At 32.1% G+C, this 25,895-nt stretch overlaps 2 protein-coding genes across 5 annotated transcripts in view; one reads left to right on the plus strand and one right to left on the minus strand.

Annotated features, from left to right (window-relative positions):
* Positions 1-256: 256 nt before the first annotated feature.
* LOC129945881 (uncharacterized) lies at positions 257-17,352 on the plus strand. Of its 3 annotated transcripts, none has more exons than XM_056055833.1 (6): positions 257-387; positions 5,836-6,217; positions 10,033-10,243; positions 15,818-16,375; positions 16,434-16,548; positions 16,614-17,352. In XM_056055833.1, exons 2-6 carry the CDS (start codon positions 5,954-5,956, stop codon positions 17,260-17,262), a joined length of 1,797 nt encoding a protein of 598 aa, XP_055911808.1. In that variant the 5' UTR covers positions 257-387; positions 5,836-5,953; the 3' UTR covers positions 17,263-17,352. The 3 variants fall into 3 exon arrangements, with proteins under 3 accessions (XP_055911808.1, XP_055911806.1, XP_055911807.1); XM_056055831.1 differs by having other exon boundaries at positions 268-507; XM_056055832.1 differs by lacking the exon at positions 257-387 and adding an exon at positions 694-1,112.
* A 1,109-nt stretch (positions 17,353-18,461) lies between these two features.
* Positions 18,462-25,895, minus strand: part of LOC129944124 (mitogen-activated protein kinase kinase kinase-like) — a 41,114-nt gene continuing 33,680 nt past the window's right edge. For both annotated transcript variants that reach the window (XM_056053320.1, XM_056053319.1), the window contains 3 exons: positions 20,179-20,581; positions 19,782-20,113; positions 18,462-19,721 (listed from right to left, as the gene is read on the minus strand). In XM_056053320.1, coding sequence (XP_055909295.1) covers positions 18,868-19,721; positions 19,782-20,113; positions 20,179-20,581 — 1,589 coding nt within the window. In that variant the 3' untranslated portion in view covers positions 18,462-18,867. The remainder of the gene's footprint in view (positions 19,722-19,781; positions 20,114-20,178; positions 20,582-25,895) is intronic.

The following is a 25,895-nucleotide window of genomic DNA, read 5'->3' on the forward strand; positions in this document are numbered from 1 at the left end:
ATATAGCTTTTGCAATTAGACCACTGTGCCGCTGTAGGCTGTAACTAATTTTGTCAGTACGAAGTTGAAAACACCTTTACAATTATTAAGTTCAATCAGACACGGATATGTTAAGCGCACACTTGAATGAACTTTACCCACGTGGTCCATTAGTAACTTTTTTCATTCATATTATTATTAACTAAATGCGGCACTGTATTCGTCTGAAGGTGTTTATTTCTACTTGAATTTTGACTCTGAAAGTTTGGTCTCTAGCTGATATCAAATCAGTTTGTTTCGAGTTAACTCGAAGAGTATACATTCGTTCGGGTTTGGGTTTTATTGAAAACATTTTTGATTGTTTTTGTTTTCTGTTTTCTTATTTTTGTATATTGTATTTATATTTTGGTAGGAAATTTTGTTATTATATATTCGTGCTCATAATTCAAGACCAAGTGGTTATTTTTAATGTCTAGTATTTGGTTGGGGTATTATTAAACAAATAATAATTGACTGGAGTTAATAAAGGTGATTTTTTATTTGATTTATTTGATACAATTTAAAATAATATAAATTCAAGTAGCTGTCAAATTGATAGATCTATGGTTAATTTAAATGAACGATATTGTGATAGAATTGCACTTAAGTGCAATTTATTGTGGTCTACTTTAAATGAGTGCAATGTTTTTGATATGCAAATTTGCAACAACAAAAAAAAAAGGAAAAATAGTTATCAATGAAACTTAATCGTTAAGACAATAATTGTGTTTTGTGTTATTTAACTCTTTGGTGCACGCGATCTTTTTTTTAATGAAAAAATTGTTTGATTTTGAAAATAAATGGCACACAACTTCTTAGACATTTATTGAAATTTCTGTATCCTATGTACTACCATTTATAACATATTTAATTGTACACATATCAATTAATTTGCTAAATAATTCTACCAAAGTTCAGTCCAAAATTTCAATTTTCACATTTCTAAAATTAGTTTCAAAGTGCAAAGTCCAAATTGTGTCTCTTATCAAACACCAATAATATACTATTATTTATTTAATCAAAAACATTCGAGATTTTCAATGCGGTGAATATGGTTAAATTAACAACAATATTTTATTTTGTTTAAGAATTTAGTAAGTTTTAAGATTTGATTTAATATCTTTTATCTCATAATTAAAGTTTGTGGGCGTGACTTTTTGATTAATAGATTAATTTATATCTGATCTGATTTTCAAGCAAGACGTGTATCGAAACATCTTAATTTGCAACAGTTTTGTTTATAATAGAGTTGACTATACATGCAAGGCCAAAGCTCCTTTCCGCCCCAAGATGATTAGAGTGGCACTCTTCTATCTACATAGCCCACAGAGTTGTAGGGCATATTGTCAAGTTTTTTTTTGTAATTTGTTAGTTATTTGTTGTTGTTTATGTACACTTATATTCAAAAATTCAGAGGGCTCGAGTTTAGACATTTCTTTGAAGAACAAATACATATGATTTTTAATTATTGAACCATTTAAAAAGTCAAGGACTAATGACTTCACTTTTGCTTATCATCAACGATAATAACTTAGGTATCATAAACCTCAATGAGTTTTAGTTTTCCAAACATTAGATTTGATATTCATTTGAGTTTTTTGTTGTTAAACTTGAAATTTAATTGACTCTATATTTAAGCCTTATTAGCGTAAGAAATAGACCTTTGAAATATGTGTTCCCATTTATATTACTTTTTGCAAAAATATGCTACCATAAAAAAACATGTGTTTTTAGAAATGTATTTTATATTAATATTCAGGTATGGGAACACATTTTTCATTTTTCATTCATTTTAATGTCATATTAATATAATTATAAATCTTTGATATTATTTCAAATATACAATGTCTGTGTTATAGAAATATATGTAAGGCATAATTAAAGCATTTAATTAGTTAATGTTTCTGTGATTATTTTTAATTATTCACTTCATAAATGAAGTTATCGTAATCGGTCCGATTTGTTGAATTGAAAATTTTGACATTTATCGACGTTTCAAGGTCCCTCCAATCAAAATATAAGATTTTTAGATAGATGTACCTCCGGGAAACTTTTTTTGTCATTCATATCTCAAGCACTTTAACTTCAAAACAGAGTGGGTGGATTTTTCACCATAGCAGTTTTAAAAAAAGTAAACATTTTGGTTAACCCAAAATATCTCACGAACCAGTACCGCTAGCGACTTGAATTCATTTTATATTATATGTATATTGTGACTAACTGGTTTTTTATAAATAAAAAAAAGGTTTTATCTACAAAATAATTTTATCCAACGGAAAAGAACGTGTATCTAGTAAAATTTTGAGCAAAATTGAATTGACAAATATCATTATTTAAAGTTGATAAAAATTGATTTACGACTAAAGTACCTTTTAAAAATTAAAGATATTGGCTTTATCGTATAGAAAATAACTTTTTTTTAACATTCAGTCAAATTGTGAGAGAAATCGAGTGGATAGTATTTTTTTAAAAAACAAATAAAAACCTTAAAAAATGGAACTTCAACTTTATAAACAATTGTTTTCGACTCAAAAATGTTTTCAAAAATTCCATATATTGGCTTTAAACTAATTTCATCTCATAGGAAATAATGTGTTCGACATTCGGTAACATTTGTATAAATAACCGACGTTCAGATTTGTTCATAAAAATTAAACTCTACAAAAAAGTACGTAAAATTGGTAAATATTGACGGTATTGACTTCAAAATGGTTTTATTCAAATTAATTCATACACAAAACAAAAACTTTCAAGAAATGCAACTAAAATTGGAGATATTTGTTTTCCACTAAAAATCACGTTAAATAAAACTTTGTAATTTAATTTTTAATTAATTTCATATAAAAATCCAACTGATAACTTTTTTGACAAAACGCGAAAGTTTACAAAAATAACAAAAAACTGATAAGAAATGGTTTCGACTCAAATATTAAGAGAACAAAGACAAATATTGCCTTCAAATTATTTATCTGACAGAAAATATTGTTATGAACATTTTGTTAAAGTTTAAAACAAGACAGCCTCTTTTTTGAAATAAGTTTAATGGCCAATTTACTGCTAAAAACGCTCAAAAGAGTTCATAGATTTCTGTAGAGAAGAGAAGAAATGGGGTTTTATGCAACCATTGTGTCTCTATAGCAAAAAACGTGCATTTTGGATATTTTGTTTGAGCTAGTTTGGGCAGTTCAAATCCAAAACCAGTGCTATGCACCTTTAACAAAAAAAACTGGATACTAATGCAAGTATGTTTTCTCTCAAGCTGATCGATGAATGTTGAAAAAATTCTATCCCTCCTTAAAGTGGTTTCGTTTCGTCACGTCTTTGGTTAATAGCAGTGTGATTGGAATTTGCTTTCGAAAATAAGGCCTATACAACTGTTGCGGTGATTGAACTACGCTACTAAGCTGTAATTAATGATTGTTGATAGTTCGAATTTTAAGGTATTGGTGGAAGCAACAAAACAATTGTATTTTAACAAGAGAAGTTTCCGGCACGTGAAATTTCTGGAAGAAGTAAACACAGATCTTGTAATTTGACATTTTAAGACATGTGAAAGATGTGTCTGTGTCAGTGCTGCACAATCAAATCGAGACTTTGAATAAACATCCACTGGTTGCTCTTAAGAAATACTCTTATTTTTAATATCAATATGAAACAATTCATTGGAAAACACTTTAACCTAAGGCTGATGATTGCCTATTTTCTATTTACGGTATTTCTATTGGAAGGTGGCAGACTTTGTTCTTTTTTATAAAGGAAGTGACGTTAAAACTTAAATCATTGATGATGTGTTCAAATTCGTAGTAAACTTTTTAGTTGGTTTTTATTTAAATTTAAAATTAAAAAAAAAAAATAAAAATACAAGATAAGATTTTAAAAAAATAATTGTTTTTATTTATAATACATTTATAAATACTCAGAATTAGGGGTTAATTTAATTTTCTGATTTTAAATGTGTACAGAGAAGATAAATTGTAGATAAAACATACAAATCTTACAGTAAACAACTTGTTAAGTACCTGTCAGTCTGGTTTTCGACCTAGGTGCAGCTGAAAATCAAAGGGGATCATGTTAACCACTCAATTCTTTGTAGAAAGCCGCGAATGAACTTTTGTTTTTTTTTTAGAGTCCTGTAAGCTTTTTCTTTCGTATCTCAACGGAAGGCAACAATGCGAGGTGGCCAATGGATATTCGTCCACATTTCTCAATGTTTTGAGTGCAACAGGGATCTATCCTTGGACCAATCCTCTTCTCACTTTACATAAATAAGTTACCACAAGTTGCTAACCATTGTTTAATTAATTTTTTTTTGAAGTAAAAATGTTCTCTTTGAGATTCAATTAAAGTATTTTAGTATATTAATTACTTTCTGGAAATTCTAAATAGTTATGGGTCTTTATTTGAATCTATTTTAGGTTTTTAGTAAAATTTGTTTTGAAAAATACGTTTTGGACTTAATTTTTAGCACCAGTTTTTAGAATCCAAGCTCTAATCTTAAATATTTTCTCAAGTTTTAAAAAATCCTCGTTTTCAACATTATTCTAACATTCTTTCAAATATTTCAAAAAGTCGATAAATAGTCAAAAAGTCAAAAAATAACATTCAACCGTTTTGCCTTTTTCTGCTGAAAACCATTTCAGCATAGATTTCTTTTAGATTTTTGTAAGACAGGTGAAATCAAACTACATTTGAAGTTTTTTTTTCAAATATTATATGAAATAATATAAATATTGAAACTGAATACCAAAGGCCAAAAATCTCATTGCAAGAGTGCAATTTTAATGCACTCTTGTCGATTTTAATGAAAATCTTGTCGACAAGCGTTATTTATCTAAGACAAAAAGGTTTGAAGTAATTTTTGTTCTTGTAACGAATCTGTTGTCTAAAAAATTCTATTATATCAAGTTTTTGAAATGAATAAAAATACATATATAAAAGCAATGTTGAAAACGAATATTTTTAAAACTTGAGCAAACAGTTAAAAATAGAGTTTTGATTCTAAATCAGCACTTACGCTTAAGTCCATAACGTTTTTTCCAAATTAATATCAAGTTTTTTCTCGAAACTTCATATAGGTTAAAATTAACATTCAAAACTAATGAGAATTTACAGAAACTATGTAAGATATACCAAAATAGTTTAAATTGTATCTGAAAGAGAAAGATTTGTACTCTTCAAAATCCATCATACAATTTTTTTTCAAGAGAAAATTTGAGATTTAACTTAGGCTTAAAAACCCTGTTTTTGGTTGTTTTCCGCAGTTTAAGAATTGCATATTTTATTTTAATTGCGTACAAAATGCATGCACAAATGAAAAGGCTAGATTTGAATATCTTAATCTTTTGAAAAGGCAACAAAATGGCTTATGACATTTTGGTGTTTGAAAATTCAAAATGTTGGTAGTTCAAAATGCATTCTAAGATCGTGGACGTACCTATGCATTAAGTAAATTATAAGTTGGGTTCTCTCATTACTATTTTGTGACTAACTTCAAATAATAATACCTTTGTAAGTTCTCAATGTGCTTAGCTGCTTAAATATTGGCTTATTAGTGTTATTTTTCTAGGGAGAACATTTTATAAGTAGATAACAACATGTGAACAAACATGTAACCGCATAAAAAAAACACAAATTTTTATATCATCTTAGAAAAAATAAACAATACTATTATTACAATAAATCGCACATTACGATCATTTTATATTTTGAAAACTGCCTATCATTTCCCTTATGAGCTTTATCTTTGAAAAAGATTGTAAAAAATAATAAAGATAATTTTATAATCGTACTTTGTCTTTTATTTATTTTTATTTACAGATAAAAACCTTAAAATTTGTCGCTTTAAAGTTGAAAAGTCGCAATCAAAATTGTTGTTGTTATTGTCCTTGTCCGGCTAACAATTTGTTTTCAGACTTTTTGATTTTGATTGAGTGCAATGATCCGAACAACATCTACTCGTCTGACGACACAATGCTTAAATGTTTTGCGTTCAACGACAGCTTCGACATCAAAGGGTGAGAAAAGATATCAGGGTAATATTGCCACAGAAAGGTCTGGAGATGGAGATAAAAATCTTCATTATAGCAATGAGGAAGGACACTGGAAGAGTTCGTCAATGGAACCAGTTACAATTCAAAATATGACTCTGGATAAATATGTGTGGCAAAACTTTAAAAAATGGGAAAACAAAACGGCAACGGTAAGAAAACTAATTTTGAGTAAACCAAAAATAATGAATGTTTGAAAGTTGCCAAAGAAGCTAAAGCGTTTCATAGGCTTTCATGTATGAAAAGATAGGTTTGGGGGTGTAGAAGCATTATGTTAAACATAATACATTATATTATGATGAATAAAGTAAAAAATTTCAAAGGTGTGACAAAAATGACCCAAGTCAAATCAATTATTTTATGTATATATTTACCACAATTATTTTTAAGACCATCTCTCAAATGTCTAAATGCAAAAAAGCGTACCGATATTCCTATTCTATTTTAGTCTTTGCTTTTTTCACAAAATGTTTACCGAATTATAACCGCACCAACGGTTATAGTTTGGGTTATTAATTCAGAGTACCTAAGTAGGAGTAGCTAAGCTTGTCCAAATATTGTGAGATTTTTAGTCGTATATTTTGGCTAACTGAATCATTTCAAAAGACCTAACATTTTGTTATTTCATGCGGTTAGTACCCGTGGTGGTTAATGCGTAAGACTACCATGCCAAAGGTCTTGGGTTCAAACCCTGCATTTGACACCTAAGGTTTTTTTACGGGTACTGCCAAGGGCGGATCCAGATTTTTAATCAGGGGAGGGGTGGTCACGCAGTTAGCATATAGACGAGTTTTTACTTGCCGCTTAAAAATGTTCTAAAGAAAACTAGCAAAATTTAAATAACATAATGTGCATCTTAACCTTAAATGTACACAATTCAGGGGCTAAAATGACAACTTTAGTTATTAAATTATTTAAAAGGCTATCGTCCAGCAAGGTTCAGAATCTCTTTTTACTTCAGTTCTCAAGCATTGTGCTTTTCAATTAGTCATTTAGTTTAACAAAAGTGTCACATTTGCTGTTTTTGGGACATTTATATTCTTGAAATTCGTGTTTAAGTCTCAGTTCTAGAACATCTAAAGCAGATTCTCTTCAAAATGTAGATTTCTTTAATTTGTTACAACCTTAGAATTTTTGTTCAACAGAAAATAAATTTTGAAAGAAATAAATTGCCCGGCTGCGATACCTCAAAAAAAAAAAAAGTTCTCAAAAATTTAAATGCCAACAAAATATTGACATTTTCGATCATAAAAAAAATGCCCTCAATTTGAAAATTTGACCATCGACAAGAGCTTGCGTTGAAAGACAAGATTATTGAAATCTGATTAAGTTCTTAAAAAAATTTGAAAAACAAAATAACGGCTGTTCTTTTTCTTTTAAAAAGAGGCCGTATTAAGAATAAATTAGAAAAAGTTATAAACATTTTTTTACTTTAATTCTAAATTTTGTATGAATGCAATACTTACCACATACATAGTTCCTATGTGTCGCAAGTAAAAATTACTTCAATGTTCACTATTTATGTGCATACAAAAAATAAGATGGAATTGAAGGCTGTTTAAGGCATTTAAAAGGAACTTAATGTAAAATTGAAGATCTTAAAAACATGAATCTTTGTTCTTTTTCTTGGAATACAATTTTATGATTTTTTAAATCATTACTAAATTTACAAAAAATGTAAATGTTTTTGACAACAAACTACCTTTTGGTGAATTACAAAAAAATCTGTACTTACACAACTTAACTGCATAACCCTGTATAGTCCATTGATCAAAATTTGATGAATTAGTGCTAAGTTTTTGGAATAGGGCTGATTTATAATATGTTCTTGGTCCAGCCCTTAGGTAAAAGTGTTACTTTTTGCAACAAAGTTTATAAAGTTAAATACAAATTTTGTTTTCATATACAAAAAATAAATAATTCAAAATATAATAGGGGTCATACCTATACAAAATAATTATCTCCCAGGGGATCCGCCTTTGGTTACAGTACAAGGAATTGACAAATCCACCAAGAGTAATTCTTGTCATGAAAAGTGCCGTTCGTATTCGACTTAAAACTGTGGATCCCCTCCATCCCTAACAACACTAGGCCTAGTCCTAAATGGACTGCTGCTCCACCTAATAAATTTATTTTTTAATACTTTATTAAGATAAAAACATAAAGAACAGGGCCCTTACATTAGAATAAAAACTCCCATGGTTTTTCTATTCAACTAAATCCATTACTGTACAGCTGTAGTGCAAATATTTTATGATCAGTATCAGCTTTAGTAAGGTGGGTAGATACAATGATTATACGGATTAAAATGTAGGTACATATTTAGACAGATTGAATTGTTGTTTAACATGTAAACGAATCTTATCAAAGTAGGTGTCTATGAAACTTACGTAACTAAATGAGGGGTCAAAGGTTTTTGATTTGAGATAGCGTCGTTTTTATGATTTCAATTTAAGTTTGTGTGGTTAATTGAAAATAAGTAATTAATTTGTATAACTCTCAATAATTTAATAAAATATAGAATAAATAAATTGAATAATCAATCTCAGAGACTGACTAACTTGAAGGAAATTTTTTGATTAAAAAGCATTGAAAAATCACTTTAAATGAAGACTATTCTGAAAAAATGTTCTACACTGAATTGCTCGAATTCGAAAAATGAACTTTTGAATAAACGAGGAACTATGAACATAACTCGAAAGTAGAATTCAAAACAAGACAAAATCAAAATAATCTCTCTACATCAAATGTGTTTGCTAACGAAGTTTTTTTGTCAAGGTGTAAATAAAATGTTATAAATTATTAATTTGAATTTGAAAGTTTTTCATTGAAACTTTTTGTGTTTTATTATTAAACAGGTTCAGGTAATGGGACTTTGAGTGGATGTTGTGAAGTGCAAAACAAACGTTCATAATTTGTGCTACCATCCCGGGCGAATAATGCAATTCTCTGGCCAACCGATAAAAGACATCGGAACCTTGGCTTCAGGAGACCAAAAACTCATTTGGTTATTGACCTTGAAATCGAATGCTTTTTATTGAATTCAGATTCAATAGAACCTTGAGTTGGAGTTCTATATGGTGTGATAATCCAAGGCTCCAAGGGCACACGGAATTTCCTATGAAAATATTTGAGTAACTAATGTTTAATATTTTCTATCAAGACTTTTATGTTACTAACCTAAGATACATGAAGTTGTTTCTCCATTTTCGCAACCCCGTTTTAAATATGCTCTTTCAGCACTAAAAGCCCATATGTGTGAATCATGCCATGCCCCTCCACATCGGGCATTAACCGACCTAATGAAAATTTGATGGTCAAAAATCTTAAAAAAATGAAATAATATATGTGCGTACATGTGTAATGTATGCACCTTTATAATATAATAATATATGGCATTAATGCTATTTTTAAGCTTCATGTTGAAGAAGAGATGCTCACTGAGTTCCATCTACCACCCCAATTACAGCTGGAATTCGTGATATTTGCCAAAAATAGCGTTTGGACTTTCATTCATTTAAAAATTCATCATCAGCGGGCACATGGCTCTTTCGATTGAAGTCAAAACTTCAGCAATTATTTTTGACATGGTTTGCTGTGCAGGTCCAAAGTTCTTGATACCACCGATTTGGTTTGCTGATAACTTGATCAGCTAGATAATAATCGGAACAACATTTTGTCCTTTGCGAGTAGTCATGTCGGATGATATGGTGTTAAAAAACGCGATACTCGTTCGAAAGTACAAAATTTTTTTAAAACAAGTTGGTATAACCGTTATCCAAATCTACTTTCATGCGTAGTACGATTTGAAAAGTAAGTAGAATCGAGTTACATAGTAGGGCCCCAGGTCTTTAATTTTTTAAACATTTCTTATAAGTTTTACTTAAAAAATATAAAATTTACATTATCTAGAATATACATATACAATATTTTTTAAACTAGATTATTTTATTGTATTTACTTTTAGGTTTGTGTAATCACAGGACGTGAATATACATATGCTAAACTGCGCGATTCGAGTGCTGCTTTAGCTATACAACTTCAACATAAGTTCAAGCTTAATCCACGGGATGTACTTGCTGTTTGCTTGCCGAATTTACCAGAATTTCCAATAGCTTCATTGGGTGCAGTTGAAGCTGGCTTAGCGGTAACCACTGTAAATCCACTTTATACAGCAGGTAGGTACCAAGCTGAGCCCATTAACTTTTATACTATTATTAAGTATAAAACTTAATTTGAGACTTTTTTAACTAAGGAAAGTGCAAAAAGCTCCAAAACGAAACAGGAAATAGAATTCAAAGAAGTATAAACATAGAGAAAAGAAGATGTGGAAAATATTGGAGTATTTGTTGATGTAATTAGTTAGTTGTAATCTTTATTAATACCAATTTAAAAAATTGAAATTACATATGTACAAGTACATACATATATTTACATAGAAAATATAATATCTACCTCATTATTAATAAGAACATAACAATATATCGCACATAAACTTATAAGTATTGAGGCAGATATTTACAGACAGTTTTTAGATATTTTACAAGAGTAATCCAGATCAATCACCGTTTAGAAGGGTTTTGATTTCAACCATATTTAGATTGGATGGATATGAATCTAGCTAATGCTTAAAATCATAAATAAACTACACTTGCTGCGATGTACTTTTTTAGTATTTCTTGAGAAAAAAAAAATTCCATTGATAGCTTTAAGGGAAAGTTTGGGTGTCAGTTTAACTTCTAAAAAAATATATTCCTGGACTTATCCAGGGCCTGATTATCGTTTTGCTAGCGAGTTTGCCATTTTTCAGCTATTTCTTTTGCCTTCCTTCTTATTTTTGAATTGTTTGTTAGCGAGTTCAAATCCGAAAGCTTTTTTTTGACGGATTGAGAGGTGAAAGTGTTTATTATTTTTCACTGTTCGATTTTATGGATTCGTGTCAAAGTGTGTCAAAACACTGGAATACAGGAAAAAAAAGTCAAACCAAAAGTGGGCAGGTTCAGAAAACATAAGGGACTACATTTGAAGTCAACTTCATTCTTTGAACCCAAATTTTAACGAAGGTAACTAGTTAGTTTTTCAAGTGTCATGAATTTCAAATTCAGAACCTTACTTCATAAATCTCTACTTTAAGTTCATAGTACAAGACCTACCAAACACATTATTATCTATACAACACTCATCAGACAAGCTACAAATCCATTACGATTTGTATTTTATATTGTAAAGAAATATTTCTTTTCCGAATTGACAAGGAAACCATTTATTACAGAAAACATTAAATGGAGTTGTGCACAAAATAAACAAATCATAGAGTAATAAAGTTCAGCTTTCAGTTAAATGAAAAAGCATGATCAACTGTCATTTTGATGGAAGTAGACATGACTTATTATTTAGGAAAATTTTTCTTTTCTTTTTCTTCAGTCAACTTTCCACTAAAGTTGCCTTAATTGGAAGGTAATTTATTGGCAGCTGGCCAATCAGACGCTAGAAACTTGCCTTACTTTCAAGTCCCTTATGGCATCTCAACCTGCCCCGTGTACTATTGTCGCTTCGCCGTGAATTCGTTAATAAGGAAATATGACGATCCGCCGAGAACCTCATAATCAGGCCCCAGTTCTTTTCCTTCTCAGGTCCATTTCTTGCCTCTAGCATACCTATGTGTGTATGTGAAGAGCAACATTATATCCGCTAGTAGAAATACATTAGAAATAAGACATTTGATATTTGTTCCCTCAAAAATAATTTCTCCTTGGAGAAAGGAAGTTTTATCATAGAGGAATATAGATTTATTTTTTAAAGATTATGAAGATGATGTTTCTCCTGAAATTGTATTCTACTTATCCTTCGTTGAATAGGCGGACTATTTTTACCCTACATAAATGGAAGGGAAAGTATTTGTCCTCAGAATGGTGATCTTCAAATTAATTACACTGGTTAACAACGTATTTTTACTGGCATTAAAATTGCACTTTTGCAATTGGTTTTGGTGGCCTTAATTCAAATCCGCCTTCAAAATAAATGTATCACTCCAGGTTTTTTAATTATCACTTTTTAAAATTCGGAAAAAAACACGAAACTTTTTGATGTTATCTAACTTAATGATGTGGATCTTTTTTTAATTCAAACCGTAACCAAATCTATAATCATTTTCTTCAATATTCAGTTGAATTATTTATATAATTTCATTAAAACTTGAAATTAGAGATTGGATTCGAAATCATTTGTTAGTGGAACAAATAACCCATATAGGAATCATTGCTCCGATTGAGTTGCGTCATCAGTGCATGTTTTTAAGGCATCTGACCATAAAATATTTTCTGGCAGCTGAATAAAAATGCTATGATTCATGTTATTTTATAAAAGAAATAAAATATACATATGAACTTACATTGTTTTATTTTCTGACATTTCTTTTATATAAGCTTCGACCGTTTCTCACACAATATGAAAGTTCGACAAATAATAACACGAATGACGTTCATATCAACGACCATTCGATAACGACAATACAGTGAGACTAATCTTCGAAAATGTATGACATTTAAGTCGAATCAACGGTTCTCAATTCACCAACGGTAACACAAATGGGCGCATTCACAAAGCAAGTGGCTATACGTAGTCAAAATTCAACTAGCTTTGTGAATGCAAAATTGCGCTACAAAGATAGTCAATCCAGAACTGTCATATTAATGATTTTAATTCAATAAAACCAAATAGAAGGTATAATTTGATTGATTTATATTTGTATTTAAATTCCGAAAGAATCATTTCATTTTGAATTCTTGTGTCCTAACCGACCAGCTGATTGTGAAACTTCAAAACCAGTGTACACTAACTTTGTAGCCGAAATTTTTACACTACGTCGGAGGCGAAATTTCGACTACTGTTGTAGTTAGATTTAACCAATCAGAATCCCTTGACTACGTAGCCACTAGCTTTGTGAATGCGACCAATTTGTTTACACTCACACGTCATATTCATTCGACTCGCCAATGGTAATAGGGGTATAAGTCCAAAAAGTATCAAATTAAATTTTTTCTCGAAACTTTATATATGTATGTACATTCAAAAAAAAAAAACTCAAAAATAATGACAATTTAAATTTTATATAAAAAAGTAAGATTTATACTTTTTAAAGCCATCATACCATTTATTGTTGATAGAGATATTTTGAGTTTTAACTTAGATTTAAAAACCCCGTTTTTGGTTGTTTTTACAATTTAGAGGCATAACTTAAAGTTAGGTCAGGTAGCTTACTATGTGCCCGCCTATGACATAGTTCAATTGACTTTAAAAAAAAAACCTATAATACTTTGAGCAGTTAATACTAAAATGTTGAATATCAACATTGGCAAAAATAGTTACAAACTAAAAAAGTAACATTAAAGATTTCTAATTAAACATTACCTGTTTCTTATTACTAGGGCAACCAAAAATATGTCATAAAAAACTAGTTTTAAGCTCTTATAATACTCTTAAAAACCAAATATATTCCCTCAAAATATGCTCAATAAATGTAAAAGATATTTATAAAAAGCGTTATTTGCTTTAGGAAATTAATTGATAAGAACAATACCAATCAAAAAAAGAATAGTTCAACTTCGCACACATACATATACTATTTAAGGAAAGAAAAACAAAGTTAACGAAGCAAATTAATTTTTGAATAAAAGAAATTTTTTAATGTCAGAGATCAGTAAGAAAATTTATTACAAATTTTCGTTAAACGTTACAGAACTGATCGGAGCGTATTTGAATGCTAAAACTTCAGCAATTGTAAATTCTTCTACTGCTATGGATTTCCTCCTCACAAAGCCATTGCAATTATTTTTAGTTTTTCGAAGCCAGCATTTTTTTCATTACATGTTCTATTTTTGACTTCACTGATTTATGTACATATAAGGTCTTGCTGTTAATGCTGTAGATTGTCTTCATCGCATGACTTATAATTCATGTGCTGAAATTGATCGATAAACCACGTGATTCAATTTTTGAAGTTGATGTTACTACAAAACCATAGCTTGATGCAAAAAAAAGTATCAAAAATCCGAACAATGTTTTCAAAATGCTTGGCGTAGTAGTTCACTGCTTCGAGCCATGTCCCCTCTCACGTTATGATTGGTTGTGGACTAAGTTCGCATCCAGATTCTATGTCTAAGAGTTTTCACTCTGGATGGAGCTTTTCAAAACACTTTCTTTTATTTGCTATAAAGCGGTCAATGTCAGCATAATCACTTTTAATTTGTTCACATACTCGGCGAAGCCCATGTGCGAGGTATGGTACATGCACTATTTTTGGGTACAATTTGAATAGCTTCTGCCGCTTTTGCCATATACGGAGCAGCAACTGATAAAAAAAAAAGTAAGATCGAGTCTTTGTTAAAATCTTCACCCAGAAATCTAACCGAAGGATCGAAGAGCCGGGCGATGATGGTTGAGTGATTTATCATTTCCAGTTGAGCTGCATTTAATACATATGTACATATGTTTCTTTAGCGAACGTCTCATCTGGATCCAAAATTCTAATGATAACATTTGCAACATATCTGTTTGCTGCGTCCATTGAAACCCATACAAATCCATTTTTTATTTTGTTTTTGAATTTGATTGCATCGATTGTTTTTTTGTACAAGGAATTTTGTGCTCGGTATATTTTTCCAAAAAAGATGCGAATTTTGAACAAGGGTATATCTGCCCACACAAAAGCACCACAAAAATCTTTTTCAAACTCTGTATGTTTTTTGAATCACTCGAAGATTGTCCAAAAAACTGTTGTGTTTCATTCTTGGTACCTATTAATGATTTGTTTTTATTGCCTGCCTTTACAAAAAAAGAAAAATATGCAAAAAAATATGCCTTTTGAAAGCAAAAATGAAAAAATATGCATTTTCAGTGAAATATGCAAAAATATGCCCTAACAGATGACGTTTAAAAGACGAAGATTTCAGTGAAACGCAATTTCTATCACAGTCTCGTGTTAATAGTGATGTTAACAAAAAATATGTTCGAACTTAATGAAAATTTCAGTTAAACGACTAACTGTTGAACTCTCGGTCTCACATATGAAACTAGCTAATCCTGTGGGGACATTCTATAAGGATATGATGAGTTCGTACATTATGTATGATTAAGTTTGAAACATTAGCCGTTTCACCCTTTACAAATTAATGTTTGAATAAGATTGTTATTATTTTTCGTTCTCAGTTTAAAATTATTGATAGGCATGAGCTTTTAAAACAACACACGGTTTTCAAACACCAAACTTAACGCAAGCTGCTTGTAGACGAGACATATTACAAAGGCATGGAACGCATAGGTGTAACGTAGTTTTTCTATTTTGTTCCTATTTGCATAATTGTAAACGTCAATTATATTATATTGCGCGAGTAGATTATTCCATCAGAATATTATAGCGTGCTTTAATTTGAAAATCATATTGCATAACAACATAAACATTGACCATTGCCTTTTAAACAAAACAAAAGTTTTTTTAAATACATATATACTATATTAACTATCTTAATTAACCACAATGGGCTGCTTAAGTGCTAAATATCAGTTAGACAACTCTCTATAGGTCTTCAGCCAGTTGCAAAGGTACGACTCGAAGTTATAATTTAATACTATTTGTTTGGTACATCTAAACAAAATATAAACATTCGTTATATGTTATATAAAGCGTTTATCTTCATGCATTTTAAAAAACTTAAATTAAAATTAAAATTGGAACTTCAACATTTTATTTACAGAGGAAATCGGAAGGCAACTTACATTGAGCAATGCAAAATGTATAATTGGTACTGTGAAGTACTACCAAGTACTTAAAGATGCTTGTGCTGTGGCTAAGAAAAATATACCCATCATTACGATTCGGACAAGCAACAGTGATTCAATTCCAGCCGGTGCAGCTGACTTTTTTGAATTAATCAACACCACCAATGTAGACTATAGTACCTTAAAAGAAACGGGAACCCACCCCGATGACGTCGTTTTTCTGCCATTTTCATCAGGCACGACTGGACTTCCAAAAGGTGTACAATTGTCTCACGACAATATAACAATAAATTGCGAACAAACACAAGCAAAGTTTCCATATGAAACCATTTTGCAAGAAACTACCGAAACGCACCAGGAGGTTGTACCAAGTGTCTTGCCGTTCTTCCATATATACGGTCTAACGGTTGTTATGTTGTCGAAGCTATTTCTTGGTATTAAATTAGTTACACTCCCTCAATTCAAGCCTGATGATTTGATAAAGGCTCTTTATGACTTTAAAGGCACTTCCTTAAATTTGGTACCACCAATCGGTAAGTTAATTTCAAAAGTTCTTTTAAAAATGCATACAAACTAACTTTAACTTTTTAGCCAATTTTTTGACCAACTCACCAAAAGTTACGGCGGAACATGCTCCTAATCTTCGAATGATTATGTGTGGAGCAGCACCGATTGGCCAGTCGGATATTGAACGCATGTTAAAAAAGTAAGCCCAACCATATACAAATACACAAACAATCCATATTTCAAACCATTAAATTCTTCAAAAAGGTTTCCCAATTGCTCGTTTATGCAAGGATATGGCATGACTGAATTATCTCCTGTTGCCCTGATGTCACCTAATAACTTTACCAAGTACAGCTCAATCGGTCAACTAGTTGGAAGTACGGACGGCAAAATCGTGTCTTTGGAAAACAATGACGGCAAGGGTTTGGGTCCAAACCAAACTGGTGAACTATTAATACGAGGACCTCAAACAATGCTCGGTTATTTAAATAATGAAGAAGCAAATAAAGATATATTCCGAGAAGGTGCTCCTGGCTCATCGAGATGGCTACGAACTGGAGACGTAGCATATTACGATGAAGAAGGTTCGTTCTATATCACCGATCGCATGAAAGAACTGATTAAAGTTAAAGGCTTCCAAGTACCACCAGCAGAGCTTGAAGAATGCCTTCGGAGTCATCCAAAAATCTTGGAAGCTGGTGTCATTGGTATACCACATAGTCAACATGGCGAACTACCAAAGGCATTTGTAGTCTTAAGACCGAATGTTGAAGCTAGTGAAGAAGAAATTAAGGAGTTTGTAGCGGAAAAGGTAGCCCATTATAAACACCTGGAAGGTGGAGTCCAGTTCATAGATGAACTTCCTAAAAATCCCTCGGGGAAAATTTTAAGAAAAGATTTAAAATCTATGTAGGTACTGGTACTGTTAAAGTATTTGTTATATAATTAAGTTTTAAATATTATTTTGTTAAAAAATATAAATGTGTAGCGTACATAATATGTACATAGTTGTTTCTTTTATTTTTCAAGCCATGACAACGAGGAATTAATTGAGCAATTTTTTAAAAGCTTTCTAGGGTGGTTCTCTATATTTAGTGCCTTTATATGTTTATATTTAAACACACTGCGAGCGTTAGGAAAATAGGGAAGGATTTAAAAGGAGATACCGGTGCACATTGGTTTTAAAGTTCTGAACATCAAAATGGGAGGGAAAACAGAGTTGGCGAAAGCATTCCACATTCTCGATGTGCGATTTAAGAAAGAATCTCTATACTTGACAGTACGCCCGAAATTGGGCTCAAGGGTAAACTGATGAGCATTCCTAGAAGTGCGAGTATTACGGCTGAACAGTTTGAGGGAGGGAATGTAACTGGCTAATTCGACAGAACATTGTTTGTAAAAATATCGATAAAACAACGAAATGAATGAAACATTGCGGCGGTGTTCTAGCGATGCAGATGTAAATGTTTCGATTATAGTTTTATGTTTTAGGGGCACCTGCCCAGATATGCGAATTATATTCAAGCTTTGGACGGATAAAGGCTTTGTAAATTACAGCCAGATCAGAAGGGGTGAAACATTTCTTGCATCGTCGGACAAATCCTAAGCACCTGGCAGCATTTTTGGCGATATCGAATATGTTATCATTCCATAAGAGGTGATCTGTAATACAAATACCGAGTACTGATAGTTGATTGGTTTCCTGGATGCAAGTGCCACTCATAGATAGTAAAATTGGGGGTGCGTTACGCTTTAACGACAGGAGACAGTATTGAGTTTTTTTCCCCATTAGATAATGCTGTCAAGATCAGAATTTAATGAGCTTATCATACGCTGCCGTTGAAGTTCCACATCCGAAGGACAAGGAAGTGAATCTAGAATCGAATATGAAATTACGATTTCTAATTCAGACACACTAAGTTTGGCAATTATTTCAGAAACATATCATCATTTTTTGAAGACTTCCACGTACAACTTTAGAACCATTTATTTGTTATTACTGGAGATTTGTATAAGGTTGAAAAATGAAAGTGTATCAGACAGGTAGAAAGACAAATAATTCATATCTATTATTATATACACAAATAAGTCTAAAAATAAACATATCTCAAATCAGTCAATGACATCCGCTCAGAATGTTTATATTTATTTATTAATATAAAAAACGCAAATTTTTAGCAATTATTAACTCGAAACCTCTATATGCTAATATCGGTAATAGTTATTGTATTTATAGATTTGTTATTAAATGTCTAAAACAAAAAAAGAAAACTTTACATTGGCTTATTTAATTATTATTATTTTTTTGTATAACAATTAATATTATTTTACTTTAAAGGTTTTCTGCAGATAGAGGAACTGTATGTTAAAACTGCAAGCATACATACAGTGAAGAAATTATATATGTATTATAATAATTATTCGGTTTTTAAAGCTTATACTCGTAAGTTGCTGATCTTGACCGCCTTCCAGAGTTCCAGCGATGTATTGCAATTGGTGGAGCAGTTTCAAAGCACTGCTAGGATATCATATCACCGATGTGACTTCTTGAAACTCTTCGATTAATACCATTTAAATTGGTGCTACTCTCTTGGCCGATAATGCCAGTGTAATCATGAGCTCCCGGAGACGTGACATCCATGAAAGATTCCGGACTAAATCTCACTCTGCTGTGTTGCGAAGAAATTGAGCCTTCCTTAGCGCTCATATACGAACTGTCGTCACTTGTCAGTGAGTCTGGTGGTGTTGGATTATTTGGTGTGCAAGCAGTGGAGCCATTTGTATTTTGTACTCTATAGTACTTTTTCAAACTTGATCGTAGATTATTTTTACCTCCGTTAATGCCTCCATCACTATGTTCGAACGAAAGGCTGTCGGGTCGCTCTTGGATGACTAGAGGCGATAAATCGCGACGTGGCGTAGAACTCATTGAATGTGGCAGCCCCGAAGCAGGGACTGCTCCGCCAGTTGTTTGACGATGAGGACTACTGCCGCTGAAGAAAGACAAGTTTTCGTATTCTCTAATCCTGTTCCTGTTAGGCGATCCTTTAAATACTTCCCGCGAAGGTTCTGGCTGAATGCCAAGCGCATTGAACCTATATAAATCTTGAAGCTCGTGTGGGTCCACACTGAATGACTGGCTTACATATGAACTATTTGACACATTTGATGGAGTGCGACGATGGCCAGCGGCTGTTATTCCCATTTGTGGTACCCGAGGAGGAGGTGTTCTTGTTTGTTGATCATACGTATAGCCATGGTAGCTAGGCAACCGATTATGACGTATAGGACTATCGTAAGACTCAGGGTACGACTTACAATCTCGTTCGTACAAAAGATTTTCTTCCGGTTGGTATGGAAAGTAATTTGAACCTTTAAAAAACATTATTAATATCTAAAAATATCTGAAATAAAGGATAAAGTTTAATTTACCTGAATATCCTGCACGTTGAGCGATTGGCGTATAGATTGTATTCGGAGGACGCGTTTCAAAATACATTTGAAGTGGAGATGTGTTTCTATCCCGCAAGTAATCCATGTTGTCAGTAAATGATGATGCACTAATTTTGCGTCTGGGCGATGGTGAAGGCGGTTGTGTATGGCTTGTGAAAGATGACGAGAGCATAGCTGAAGTGTTTGTGGTAAAGTTTGAGCCTAGCCCGCTGGTTGTTGAAATAGTCGAAGGATTTTGATAGTGCTGTGGTGAGTCTGATCGCCGGCTGTGTCTCATATCGGGAATAAACGACATCGATGAAAGAGAGGCACTAAAAAAACAACAATATGCTTGGTGAAATTTAGCTGACATTTTTAATTTTTTGTTCTTTCTTACCGACTATGGCCGACTGGCCCGTGGTAGGTTTTGTGAATGTACCTAGCATCATTATCCATGACGTTTGTAAGTTTTATATCCATCACCACTGGTTTCAAGGCGGAAATTTCTTTCAATATCGCCTGCGGCTGTAGAGCTGGATGAATTGGTGATATATTTGTCATTCTAACATCGAATCCAGCTGCAACACCGGCTAGCAAAGCCGCCATATTGTATACCAAGACCTCTATCACCGAGAATTTAGGCTTATTAACTAAGTCGCCAGAGTACAAAGTTGGCATTGGTAGATTTGATGTCAATCGATTCCAAAGACAACTATTTGGGGATAAAATGCTGTGTTTTGTGTTTGCTGCAATTGGCGGTAAAGCTGATGGGGAACACCATTCATCTTTTGCGTTATGACCTAATTTTTTAACAGAAAATAATCGAAAAAAACACAGAAAAAAATCCCAAACGAGAGCAGCACAAAATGGAGAAAAAAGAACACAATTGTACCGTTATTATTTTTGTAGAGTTGTTAATTCAATTATTTGTTTATTTCGTGTGTTTGTTGGTTAAACTGTTCAAACACCTTTTGTTTGTAAATGATATAGAAAAGCTGAGTATTTTAGCAAATTTTAATCAAATTAAACTATATTAAGTCCATTAATCCATCAAGTCGCTGCTGTTGAGTTTACAAAAATATTTTGGGACACATTCATTGATTTAAGTCTTGAAGTGTTTTTAAATTTCAGGACAAGTCGCTATTTTTTTAAATAATTAATTTCCATTATTTTAACAATGATGGGTGCCACACTATCTGTTTTGTAGATAAATTTAAGTTAGATTTTTGGACAGGTATTTCTATCGATCCCGTCAATGGTATGGTTTTACCAACCTTTTCTTCTACGGACAATATTGCAAAATCTACTCTTGAACAACTGGTACTTTTGAAACTCTAAAGCATCTTCCACATACGACGATCTTGACTGTTCTACGGAAGAGGACGCGAGGGTAAATCAACGTATATTACTGTTGTTGGCTGTTTTAAATACCGAACGGGAAAAATAAGTCTCCGTCTAGTGTAAAAGCTTCGTTTGCTTGTATTGGCTTTATATCAGTGTTTTATGGTACGGATTTGAACCTTTTTGAAACCGTCGTGTGTGAAAGATGCTTCAGGGTTATATTTGGTCTGTCTACATCCACAAAGATACGAAAATATGTAGATAAAAAACGTAGTGCAAGGATTGCAGAAAGCCTAAAAGTAAAAACAGCCATTGACTGAAACCAAATTGCTGGATCATATTTTTTTAATATGTCTGCTACCGTCTGGAGCATTATGGAAAAATAAAATATTTCTTCTAGAATTTAGTGGAACAACTAAAAGAACTCAAAGAACTTTCTTCCAAGTAAAGTAAAAAGCCAAATTTAATATGAAAAGAACTTCTGCTTGAGTATAAAATTACATAATATTTAATTTGAAAGAATTCATACAAATAGAAATACTTAAAAAAATGTCTAACGTTTTGACTTTTTCTATACCTTTTATGCGAAAGACTCATAAATAACGACGGGCATTAACTAATCAGGCCTTCTATCGGGAGAAAAGAGAATCGGGCAGGTTTAGACCAAGAACGTGGAGTCATTTAAGGAGGAAGAACTTAAAATAAATCTCGACCTTAACAATGACTCGGTGAACATGGAGCAGAAAAGCACACTCTTAACTTCAGAGCTTTTATCCCATTTTTCTGATAGTGATCCAATAAATACAGCCGACGAAAGAACACATGATTCAAGCAATGAAGAAGAGATGACAGACATTAAGTATGATGCTTTAGAGTACCTTGCTGGATACCTTTTAAAGCGGTATAAATCGAAAATACCAAACATAGAAACATATGCTGATAAAGAAGATTGCGCAGGTTTCACATGGACTAATGTTATCAATGAAGGGGGTCTTCATAAACCAAACGAATTATTTATTACGTGACTGATGAAGTTAGATTCTATTTTCAACACATTTGATAATAAACCATCTGATGGATGGATACATACAAAATCTGTTTTCTTTGGCTACTGACTTTTCTTTCGATCCTGAGATCATAAAAACTTTTTTTTCGATGTAAAATGTATTTCAGAATTAGAATTCAAAACAAAAACCTTATAAACAATGTTTGGAAAAAAAGAAATAACTAATATTTCTTTAAAATACAAATCGTGATGGACTTGTAGCTTGCCTGTGGAGTATTTTCCAAAAAATACCAATAAATAACGACGTGCATTAACTAAACAGACATTCTATCGGGAGAAAACAGAATCTATAATACCTGCTGCCATTTAAAGTTAGAAGGGAGCTTCTTGAATGTCGAACAGGAGGTCTACATGTTTAAAGAACTGATTAAATGTTGGTAAACTATAAGCCATGACATCTGATTTTTAAATGACATTTACTGTCGGATCTAATGAGACTACGATTCTAAATTAAAACACAATGTTTTCTGCAGAATAGCGAAGATGGTTCTACGTACGAACTTGAATTTGAGAGTGTGTAACGAGTTTATTCTCAGTTGAGGTCATTGCTGGCACACAAAATATCCCTCGCTAGCTCAGGAGTGGATCCTTTGACCTCCTCGTTATCAAAAAAATATGCCAGGCTTTGCATCTAGCTGTCAATGATGCGCGAGATAATCTTTACCCACCCTACCTGGTTGTTTTCTCGCTAAACAACCCCTTTAAAAACAACGTTCCTCTTCCTCCGCCCTTCTACCTCGGTTTCCTCATCACTTCATCTTCCCCTTTCTAATTAAAAATCTAGAGATTCATAATTTTTTTTCTAATGTACGGCAAATTTTATTAACAATTTCATTCTTATATAAAAAAAATTATCTCACATTGAAATTAACATTTTAAAATAATCAAAATTTGAAAGTAAAAATATTTAAGTAAAATTGAAAGCTGAAGTAAAAAAAATGTAGGGTATATATATTTATAGGCTAGCACTATTATATCCTACGGATGTACTGGGCAGTATTTATATTTAAAATTGTCTCAATAGGACTAGTTAACAAAAATATCACTCACCCCAAAATATCGATGTAGTGGCCACTCCCTCGATGAATCGTGGTTCGATGTGGCGATCTTTAGTACGCCTTGTTTTTTTGAATTTTTATTTGAAAAAATATATAAATATTACCATTTCACCCAAAAGAAATATAATTTGCACTATGATCTACACTTATATATATATATATGTATATGAATATATATATATACGTATAAGGTAGGTATGTATATACACCACTTTCTTACTTTATCAAAATTACTTTTTCAATTTGAATGTTAAACAAAAAAAATTGTTAAATTATCACTGTACAAAAAAATTTAAATTGAACGATAAAAAGATTAAAGTTGTTTAAATTTTTGAATTTAAAAGAGTAAAAAAAGGCACTTTTATAATTGCATATATGTATTATGACTGTTAGGTTTTCCTTTGTTTTTTGGTTGATTGGCGAGACGATTAAGGTTTTTTTCTGGGATTTCCCGCACGTTAATTTCCTGTTTCCTTTAAAAACACAAATTCGAGGCCGTGAAAAGAGAATTTTTTTACGGCCTAAATGCACAAAAAAAATGCTTTTTATTGTCTATTTTCACATGAAATTTATTTAATTGGAGCTTACCTTACTAACCAATTCGTAGACGTATGTATATATATATATGTATGTATATACATATAAAAAATAAAATTTGATCTTTAACTATCTTTATTTTAAGGTTGATATTATAGGTACGTACATCCTATCTCGATGTGACCAAAATCAGCGCTGGCGGATATGTCTTAATAAAAAAAAAACTATAAAAAAAACTGATTTATAACATATTTGCCTTATTGAAAACCTACTTACGAATTGAGATTATTCTCGAACTAGGTTCCTTGAGCGGTCGGTTGGCGGTACCTTCTTCAAATTCTTCTGGTCTTCCTTATCCAAGGGTAGATAATTTTGAAAAGAAGGTACTTGCCGACGGCATTTACTCAAGAACCCTAGCTCTACCCATCTCACTAACACTACCTAACCAGGATTTTCCAGCCTTTGTCTCGTTTCACACCCACTAGATTACGCATTATTACATTAATGTTATAACGCAATTATTAATCTTTTTATGTGGGTGTGAACATTGGTGGGTGTGTTTTACGCACTTGTTGCAAACGTCTTTTGGATGCGATCGGATTCATATATGTCATGACACCGATCGCATCCTAATTGTGTCACGCAACAGAGGTGAGTTTCCCCACCTTCGCAACATTCCCTCTAAACATTCTCACATTATGGGAACTTGCTGACAATCACTCAATTGTGATTCGTATGTCAGCCATAACTCTTACTGCCCAGAAGGAGAATCGTTTGTCACTCAGCTTACCCCTGTAGAGGGGGAGCGAGTTAGCATTGCTGTACTATTTCGTTATGTGTATAAACAACTGCAGTTGCAGTTGAGTCGTCGTCGTCGGTCTTGTCCTAGTTGGTGGTGTTTTTTTTCGTTTGTTTTGTTTACATTTATTTTGATATTCTTCTATTTGCATGTAATAAATATAATAATTTTTAATTGTCTAAACACAGCCCATTCGGTTACAGGGCTTCGCGTTTTCCATATAAAACTTATATGGAATATGCGAACTGAACCCACCATTCTTTTTCGCGCGGCCGGGTAGTGCATTGTGATAAGTGATTGAAGTGAAATTCAAAATTGCCGGAATAAGTTCGGCTTAGGCGAAGCTTTTTTATTCTAAGTGTTTTTTTGTGATAAAAAGCCTTTGTCAAGGAAAAAAAATCCAAAATAAATAAATAGTGTGAACAAAATAAAAAAAGTGTTAACGGTAAAAAAATCAGGAATTCGCAATTTGCTTGTCGGTTGTTTTTAATATCGTGCGACGAAGACAACCATACTAGCCGCAAGTGAGATGCCCAAAAAAAACATCCGCTACATTAAGTAAACATAAACATGTTGCTAAAATCAAAGAAAACAGAGGTCGTTCACCTCAAACATATGTTGCTATTCGTGGCAAAAAAATTTTTGTTATTAATCGCGATGCGTGTTGTTTTGCCGACGGGGTTTTAAAATTAAAATTTTCTTCCGGATTTCTTAACAAAAAAAATCGTGTTAAAGTTAATTAATTTTACAAATTAATTTTAAAATTTTGTTCGGATTAATTTTTTTAAAAGGTTCGAGCTTTTTGTGTGTCAGCTGCTGTGTTAAACGTGGGGCGCGAACCCACTTATCAAAACAATAGGATGACGTCAGATAAGTTAAAAAAATTGTATTTATTTTATTGAAACGATACTTTGTGTTCTTTTTTTTTTCTTTTCGCTTCAGTTGTCCGGTTATTGACGAATATCTTTGGCATGGAAAATGCCGAGGGTTTTACCAGATCTGGATTCTAATTCATACATGCAGTTGCCCACCACCTTTTTTACACGGGATTTTAAAAATTTTGGAAGCAATTTGGCATTGATTCCTTGAGCAAAATTACTCTGGGCGAAGTTCCTATGGAATACCTCTTGACCTTCACGGTAAGTGACATTTTTAGATCTTTTATTATAAGTGTTTCTCGACTTAACGTATGCCCTGTCCAAATTCTCCGACAACGTCTGTCTTGCGAGTGTCAAATTAAGTGTGCGCGGTTTGACCAACATTTCGGGATCGTGCAATGCGTTTAATTTTCTTAGTAAAAAAAAAGAACCGTG

This window comes from Eupeodes corollae, chromosome 2, assembly GCF_945859685.1.
Source record: "Eupeodes corollae chromosome 2, idEupCoro1.1, whole genome shotgun sequence".
In the NCBI taxonomy this organism is placed as follows: domain Eukaryota; kingdom Metazoa; phylum Arthropoda; class Insecta; order Diptera; family Syrphidae; genus Eupeodes; species Eupeodes corollae.

Excerpts from the sequence above, each read along its gene's own strand:
- LOC129945881 (XM_056055833.1), top strand. The coding sequence starts at position 5,954 with ATGATCCGAACAACATCTACTCGTCTGACGACACAATGCTTAAATGTT. Across the intron at positions 6,218-10,032 it reads GGGAAAACAAAACGGCAACG|GTTTGTGTAATCACAGGACG; the intron begins GTAAGAAAACTA and ends ATTTACTTTTAG. Across the intron at positions 16,549-16,613 it reads ATTGAACGCATGTTAAAAAA|GTTTCCCAATTGCTCGTTTA; the intron begins GTAAGCCCAACC and ends TTCTTCAAAAAG.